At 40.0% G+C, this 9,341-nt stretch overlaps 1 protein-coding gene across 1 annotated transcript; it reads left to right on the forward strand.

Annotated features, from left to right (window-relative positions):
- The first annotated feature begins 6,154 nt into the window (after nucleotides 1-6,154).
- On the forward strand, nucleotides 6,155-8,976 carry LOC143851629 (L-type lectin-domain containing receptor kinase S.4-like). Its single transcript, XM_077361110.1, has one exon. The coding sequence runs from the start codon at nucleotides 6,851-6,853 to the stop codon at nucleotides 8,507-8,509; it is 1,659 nt and encodes a 552-aa protein (XP_077217225.1). The 5' UTR covers nucleotides 6,155-6,850; the 3' UTR covers nucleotides 8,510-8,976.
- Nucleotides 8,977-9,341: the final 365 nt, after the last annotated feature.

Below are 9,341 nucleotides of genomic sequence, written 5' to 3' on the forward strand. Positions count from 1 at the left end.
AAATTGGGCTGTTAAGCCATTGGGAGCAAGTCTTGACTTTTTTCACCTTGGCTTAGTGGTTCATCTTTCCAGATAATGTAAATGAATAATCTTTATGAGATATCAAACCTAATGCTAATGCTAATGCTCCATTTGGTTATCAGGTGGAATTAACTGGAAACCGAAGGATTATGTGCAAAACTACTCAAATGGTCTTAAATATTGCTATAAAATGGATCATATAGCGGGACTTAATTATTCTGAAACCATTCTTTTAGTGGTCTCCATCACAGATAAGTTGTGGTGCAAAAAGCTTTCTGAGATTATGATTCTAGCCCTTTGATCTAATTGGTGTTAAATGGGCTGTTTAGAAAAGATACATTTACACCCTACAATGTGTGGTCAGTGGAATGCTGGAAATCAAATACTTCGTACGTTTACCCTGCACATTAGAACAATAGAAATTAATTAAAGGGTGAACTAATACATGATAAGTTTACCCTTTGAGATTTCCTTTTTCAAAAACCAAAATCAAGATCCTTGTAAGAATGAAGCGAGAATCACGATAAAGATTGATCACGAGTTCTGTTGCAACTCCAGAAAATGCAGAAATTATGCTTGTAATGGTGGGTCATGAATCTCCAAAGTGGGCAGGAATTGAAATAATAGGAGGATGGCTTTAACAAGAGCTTACAAAAGAGAAGAGATGACTATCCTCAAACGGTTTGCAAATCCTTGGAGAAGCCACAACTACAACTAGTCAGCTAGTCAACTAAGCTACAGAACAATGGCAGCAAGTTGTCTCTTGATGATCATGGGCAGACTATCCAACTGACAATAATCTCGTTGCTTGAGCTTGTGGAACAGCAAGCAAGAGTTGGGTGATTGTTGATGTTAGATGGCATAGCAAGCAGAGACCATGTAGTTTTGAACAAGCCCACTCACATGGACAATAGAAGTAGGAATGACAAGCAGGGATGTGGTTGTTTTCTCTGCAAAACAGGGCTCTCTTTGGTGTTTGTAGGTTCTGCAACAGCTGAACATTGGAGATTTCTTGATGATGAACTGGCCAATTCACAAGTAGCTTTTGGCTGTGTTACAATCAGTTTTCCTTATTTAGATTATTTTCCTTATTTACGTTATTTCCATATTCTAGTAGGTTTCCTTAATCCTTTTTCCCTATTTTCCTTATTTATGTTTCCTAATTTACATTCCCCAATTACTATATAATGTAGATGCCGTATGGCTATTCAACAAGAAATAATCACAATTAGTGCAGTTAACACATTGGAGGTTGAGTTCCTCGAATTAACTCATTGGAGGCCTAGGTTTCCTCGAATTAACTGACTGTTTCCCTCTTTCTCTATCATCTTCTCTATTTTCTTTTTTGGTAGAATAGTGTTCTATCAGGATGAAATGAAATGCTTTCATAAGAAAAGCATGAGAATAGGAGTATAATTAGTGCCAAGAAACAATTTTGTTTCCCACAACTCTCTCTCCAAGAATTTCAAAATTGTCTCACAATTTTCACATTCATAAGAGATTAATTTCAGTGAAGAAGAATTCCTTTCACTTTTGATTCCCTAGTTATTCCATCATCCTTTGGAAACTAATCCAGACTTCAAAACGAAATAGATACTTCTAAAATATCTCCCCCTCATGGGCCGTTTGGATATGCGATTTTAGAATCTTGGATTTCCTCACAATCCTGGATGGGAGACGAGAGAAGGAGATCATCCTTCGTTTTCTGATATCTTGCCTTCAGGATGGGGGAGAGATTTCTAAAATCTGGATTTTCTTACTTAAAATCCAAAATTTTAAAAAGAAGTGAAACAGATGGTCTCCTTCTCTTCTTGTCTCCCATCCGGGATTTTGAGGAAAATTCAAGATTCTAAAATCTGCCAATCCAAACGGCCCCCACATGTTCAACAAAATAGGAAACCAAACAGCCCCCCACATCTCAAACATGTTCAGCTAAGAACTAGGGATGAAATAATTAAAGAATTAAGACCAAACTATCCTAATTCAACCGAAACCTACCAAAACAAAACTAAAAATTAGGGAAGCATATCCTTGTTATTTGCCAAAAATATCTAAACAAAAACAAAAGATCAGTAATTTGAGAAGCAGTGAAGATATGGCAGTCTTTTGGCCGGGAGTTACATCATTAGATGTCCGTTTGACATATTCAACTGTTGATGTCGCATGTAGCAAAGCAGAGAGATTAATTAAATTTAAATTATAATATTTTTCTGCTAATAATGATAATGGCCAAATTTGAAAGCATATCTTTTGATAAACAGCACCCGAGATCGAATAATTTACTTTCTTTATATTAATAGAATGACAGCCAAACACATTTTTTCACCGTACATTACATGCTTTTTACATTCTTTTACCTGTGGGCCACATCATTTTCAAGGGGAAAGAAGATTTCAGTTGCAACCAAAGGACCCTACGACTTTGTTCTGTGTCACAAAAGCCCGGTTTTTGTAGGGATTTTCCTCGGGGTTTACGTACCACATAATAAAAAACCTCTGTTTGGTTGCCATTCAACTGATGAAATTCATGGAGACTACAAGGGATGTCTCATGGCTGTCTCCTTGTCTAGTGAGGTGTCTTCCTCCCTCCTCTTCTTCTCTCTATGTATATTGGTAATGACACCCCCTGTCACAACTCTGCGTGGTTAACGACCAAACACTACTTACCACTATTCTACGAGTCCTTAGAGAGGTAAGTTCCAGGTAAATCCAAGGCTTACACCTTATAAAATCTCTTGTTATGGAAATGCGAATGATATGAACTCTGTACGATGGGAACGGATATGAGTGTAAATACAAACTAATCTTTGGTTAATTATGTAGCAGAAAATTCAAAGGAAATTAAGACGGAAAAGTAGAAGAAGGTTAGGTTTAAGAGGAAAGAGAAATGAGTTAGGTCCAACACCGACCCGTACGGCTTTGATGCTGACGTAAGCCGTTCTCTTTGAATAAGAGTCAGTCTAGGAGGACGTGTTTCTACGACGCTCGTTCCTAACAACTAATTAGAGTGCTTGACCTTTGTAAAAACATGCGAGACACATTAATGTCATTAAAGTCTCATTCGCAGACACGCTATGCAATATGAATGTCATTATCGAAAAACAACCAACGAACCGAAAATGATATTTCCACCCCCTCTTTCCCGCATTTCCACTGATTTTATTTGTCTTTTCAATCCCCCAATTTTTTACTTGGGACAGCCCCTTTATGATTATATATATATATATATATATATATATATATATGAGAAAACGGTTCCTACACATATGTGTAGAGAGTTCTCTACACACTAACTTAAAATACAGTGGGGGCCCACATTGTTTGGGTGATCCAAGCCATCCATTTTAAAGGCCCTCACATAGATAGGGTGTCTACAAAAAATCAGATCCATAGGATCATCCCAACCCTACGATTTGTGGAGGTAAAATGGATGTCTTTAAACCTTCACAAATTAGTCCATTTTTTGCCTCCACAGTTCGAATGGTTAGGATGATCCTATGAATCTGATTTTTTGTGGACACCCTATCTATGTGAGGGCCTTAAAAATGAATGGTTTGGATCACCCAAATAATGTGGCCCCCACTGTATTTTAAGCTAGTGTGTAGATAACTTATCTACACATATGTGTAGGAACCGTTCTCTCTCTCTCTATATATATATATAAATATATATATATATATATATATATAGAGAAAGAAAACGGTTCCTAAACATATGTGTAGAGAGTTCTCTACACACTAGTTTAAAATACAGTGGGGGCCTATATTGTTTGGGTGATCCAAGCCATCCATTTTAAAGGCCCTCACATAGATAGGGTGTCTACAAAAAATCAGATCCATAGGATCATCCCAACCCTACGATTTGTGGAGGCAAAATGGATGTCTTTAAACCTTCACAAATTAGTCCATTTTTTGCCTCCATAGTTCGAATGGTTAGGATGATCCTATGGATTTGATTTTTTGTGGACACCCTATCTATGTGAGGGCCTTAAAATGAATGGTTTGGATCACCCAAATAATGTGGCCCCCACTGTATTTTAAGCTAGTGTGTAGATAACTTATCTACACATATGTGTAGGAACCGTTTTCTCATATATATATATATATATATATATATATAGAGAGAGAGAGAGAGAGAGAGAGAGAGAAAAGTGTTTCTAGTCCGGCCGACTAGAGATCATTCTCTAGTCCGCCACCCAAAAACACATGGGTCCCACATATTTGGGTGACCTAAAGCATTCATTTGATAGGCCTCATTATAGATAGGATGTCCACAAAAATTCAGCTTCATAGGATCTTCTTAACCCTTCGATTTGTGGAGTTAAAAAATGGACAGATTTGTGGAGTTAAAAAATGGACAGATTTGTGGCGGTTTATAGCCGTCCATTTTAAGCTCCACAAATCATAGGGTTGGGATGATCCTATAAAGCTAATTTCTTGTGGACACCGTCTCTATGTCAGGGCCCATCAAATGAATGCTTTGCATCACCCAAATATGTGGGACCCATGTGTTTTTGGGTGGCGGACTAGAGAATGATCTCTAGTCGGCCGGACTAGAAACACTTTCCTCATATATATATATATATATATATATATATATATATATATATATATATGTAAAGAAAACGGTTCCTACACATAAGTGTAGATAAGTTATCTACACACTAGCTTAAAATACAGTGGGGGCCACATTATTTGGGTGATCCAAACCATTCATTTTTAAGGCTCTCACATAGATAGGGTGTCCACAAAAAATCAGATCCATAGGATCATCCTAACCATTTGAACTGTGGAGGCAAAAACTGGACTAATTTGTAAAGGTTTAAAGAAATCCATTTTACCTCCACAAATCGTAGGGTTGGGATGATCCTATGGATCTGATTTTTTGTAGACACCCTATCTATATGAGGGCCTTTAAAATGGATGGCTTGGATCACCCAAACAATGTGGGCCCCCACTGTATTTTAAGCTAGTGTGTAGAGAACTCTCTACACATGTGTAGGAATCTTTTTCTCACATATATATATATATATATATATATATATATATATATATATATATATATATATATATATATGATCAACCATAGATAATATGCTCAGATTAAACGGTTAGTCTTCGTACGAACCATATATAATGTCCTCAAATTGAATGGTTAATAATGAGATTTTATATGGTGTGTGGGAGGTGAAGTCCAGATTTTTCTTAAAAATGTACTGTGGGGCTAACATCACAAAGTAAATGGGTTGTACCTCCTAAATCATTTACATAGGCTGACCCTAACCCTCCAATCTATAGAGGGACCACACATTACACAAACCAATATAGATTGGAGACTTTGGATCATCCTATGGAGATGATTTAAGGGGTGCAGCCTATTTTAGTTGTGGCCCAACAAATGAATGGTTTGGATTGTCCTATGAAGTTGGCCTCAATACTTATTCAAAAATACTTGACTTCGTGCCTGCACACCATTTAAAATCACCTCTAGTAACATATGTTGCACATTTATTTTGATGGGTAAGCTAGAGTTAGGCAAGACCCCCGGGCGGAAATCGGGCGGATACTAATCAAAGGGCTGAGATTAAACAAGACGGGGCTGGTCTAAGAGATGGGATGGAAGGTAGAAAAGAAGCAGGTACGGGGCTGCTTCGATGGTGAAAATTCTTGCATAAAACAAGATGGAAGGATACGGGGAAGGTAGATACAAAACTAAAATTATTTTAGTTTGTAAATTCAAACAAAGGAGAAGATGAAGAGATAGAAGGAATTCAATTCCAAAAAAAAAAAACACAACTTTTATTCATAAAATCCAGCCCTTTCGTTTACAATTGATATCCTTTTATAGACTTTGGCTTGGACGTTTCTTTCTTCTCCTAAAACTAGGAAAGATAAACTAAAGCATCCTAAATTTTCTCAAATTCCTAGAATTTCTAAGAAGTCCTAAATTATCTCTAAAATCCTAAAATAACTCAAAGTCCTAAATTTTCTCAAAAATTAGACGACCCAACTCCAAGAAAATTCGTCCAAATAAAGTTACTAAAACAGATTCTAATAATTAAAAGAAATCCTTCAGAATATTAAAATTAAGAGAGAGAGAGAGAGGAGACTAGGAATCCACGCTTTTGAAAGACATCATTTTTCTCAGCTCCCGCATAACCACCGGAAAAAGAGGCGAGGCAACAACAGAGGAGACTAGGAATTTGATCCTACTCTCCCTGCTAGTCCCCTCCGACCCACTCATCCGCACACCCAGAAAAGAACCCGCGCCTTGGTCCTGGTAACCCTGATCAAATCCCTCCTCCTCTAGCTGTCCTTTATATTGATTGGTCGAAGGATCTGACTTGGGTGTCGAAGTGGTAGTCCGGGACCCACCCCGGAACCCCTGACCCCCTTTGTTTGTGATTGCAGACCCCGCGAAGGCCCTCTACCGACCGCAGACCCGGATTCGGACGCCATCATAAACCAAAAAAGATAAAAAAAAATATCAGGTTTCACTCGGGTCGGGTTACCTTAAGCCCTCAACCCAAACCAGACCCTAACTCAACCCGGGTTGGGAAAACTCAACCCGAGCCCAAAAAGACCCGACTTTTTTTGTCGGGTTGAACCCAAGTCGAGTTGCACCCAACCCGAGTTGCACCCATATAATGCGTGTGAAAATTGCACACATCTGTCTCTCTCTCCACCGACACATTATATATCCTATTATTTTTTTTGTTGGAAGTTGTATAGAAATATCGTGAAAACATGCTCTATATTGGTTCCCTTTTCTCCTACAAACCGTAACAAAACCCTCCTTCCCTTGCCACTAAACCCTCAATCTACTCTCCAATGGCAAGAACTCTAGGACTTTTATGGGTTTTTGTCATTGTCTCAACCCCAGCTTTCTCCCAACTCAACGAGTTTTTCTACAGCGGATTCAGCGATGTGGGTACCAACATAAGCTTAAACGGATTTGCTGAGATCCTGAAAAATGGTATTTTACAGCTGACAAACCATACGAGCCGATTGATCGGCCATGCTTTCTACCCTTCTCCCCTACAATTCAAGAACATGTCCGATGGAAATGCCTTCTCTTTCTCCACGGCTTTTGCTTTTGCGATCGTCTCCGAAGACCTCAACATCGGCGGTCATGGCCTTGTCTTCACCATCTCCCCCACAAAAGAGCTCAAAGGCGCCCTTCCCAGTCGGTACCTCGGCCTACTCAATTGCACCAACAATGGTAACTTGTCAAACCACATCTTCGCTGTGGAATTCGACACCGTCCAAGACAAGGAATTCGATGACATTGATGACAACCATGTTGGTATAGATATCAACAGTTTGCAGTCTAACAAATCTGTTAGCTCCTTTTATTTCGTTGGTTCGAGCAAGAACGACCTTAATCTCAAGAGCGGAAAGACGATTCAAGCATGGATTGATTACGATGGCGCGAGAAAGCACCTCAGTGTAATGATTTCGCCCTTCTCTTTGAAGCCCGAGCCACCGATTATATCAGTTGATTTAGATCTTTCCCCGATTATACATGATTCCATGTATGTGGGCTTCTCAGCTTCCACAGGCCGCGTTTCTACAAGCTCCCATTATCTATTGGGATGGAGTTTTAAGATGAACGGAGTAGCTCCCTCTCTCAAACTTTTTTCCCTCCCTTCTCTCCCAAAACCCAGAAAGAAAAACAAAACTGCAATTATCATCGGAATTCCATTTTCAGCTGCTTTTATCATGGCAACAGCCATTTATATGTTTAAAAAGATCCAAAACTCCGAGGCGATCGAGCCGTGGGAGCTTGAATACGGTCCCCACCGCTTCTCTAACCGAGAACTGAGGCAAGCCACAAAGGACTTTCGAGACAAAGAGCTCCTCGGATTCGGTGGTTTCGGACGGGTTTACAAAGGAACCCTCCCGAATTCGAAAACACTAGTTGCTGTCAAGCGCGTTTCCCACGAATCGAAACAAGGTTTAAGAGAATTCGTGGCGGAGATAGCAAGTATAGGCCTACTCCGTCACCGGAATCTTGTCCAATTACAAGGGTGGTGTCGAAGAGGAGGCAATCTCCTCCTTGTGTATGATTTCATGTATAATGGAAGCTTAGATAAGTTCCTCTTTGACAAACCGAAATCGATTCTGAATTGGGAACAAAGGTTTAATATTATCAAAGGGGTTGCATCGGGGCTGTTATATTTGCACGAGGGATGGGAGCAGATTGTCATCCACCGCGACATAAAAGCTGGCAATGTGTTGCTAGATGAAGATTTGAATGGACGTCTGGGAGATTTTGGTATGGCTAGATTATACGAGCATGGAGCAAACCCGAACACTACCCAAATGGTGGGGACTCTGGGTTATATGGCTCCCGAGCTAACACGTACCGGTCAGGCCACGACGAGCTCGGATGTGTTTGCTTTTGGGGCTCTGCTGCTGGAGGTGACATGCGGTCGAAGGCCGATTGACCAGAAGGCGATGCCGGAGGAGATGGTATTGGTAGAGTAGGTGTGGTATCGATGGAGTGAGGGGAAGCTTTTGGAGGTGGTGGATAAAGGGTTCAAGGGGAATTTTGTGGGTGAGGAGGTGGCGATGGTGTTGAAGTTGGGGTTGATGTGTTCGCATCCAGCACCGAGCGAGCGGCCTAGCATGACGGATGTGATGTGGTATCTGGACGGGAATGCGCAGGTGCCGGAGGTGTCAAAATATCCGCCGGAGGATTATGAAGGGACTAGTCGCGCATTGGATGATTTTGTTAATTCATATCATTTGTCGTCGGAGAAGTTTGAGACGTGTTCGAATGAGCCGTCCCCATGGGTTGATTCGCCTCTGAACAATAGTGCTAGTAGCTCGAGGGAGAACGACTTGTCATGAGAAAGAGAGAGAGGGAGAGAGAGAGAGATTTATCACTTTATATCTTTGTTTTATTTTGTTTATGTATACTTTCATGGGTAAGGTAGGGTGAGGCAGACCCCTACCCATATATTAAATAAAGAAAGATGATACAACAACAGGAGCAAGACCACTACCTAATCCTTAGAACAATGTCTAAGGAAGTGACTGAAAAAAATTCATATGCAGTGCCTAATTGATTTGGTGACATGCCTATGTAGTGTGACTAAACTCTTTACATACAGTGGATAATGTAGGCCTCCAGTCATATTCATTTGTTTGTCTTGTGGACCCTCAAGGAGTGGCTATATCGATGAAATCAGGGAGATCAGCTCTAGCCTCTATTTAAACACAAATTCGGGCATAACATAATCTGCTTGCTTCTGTGGTCTCTTGTCAATATAGAGTGGTTTTCCAACTCCACTAGTAATTTGGCTTAAAGCAGATG

Source organism: Tasmannia lanceolata, unplaced genomic scaffold, assembly GCF_043159265.1.
Source record: "Tasmannia lanceolata isolate RefF3 unplaced genomic scaffold, GAP_Taslan_0.1 ptg000018l, whole genome shotgun sequence".
NCBI lineage: Eukaryota > Viridiplantae > Streptophyta > Magnoliopsida > Canellales > Winteraceae > Tasmannia > Tasmannia lanceolata.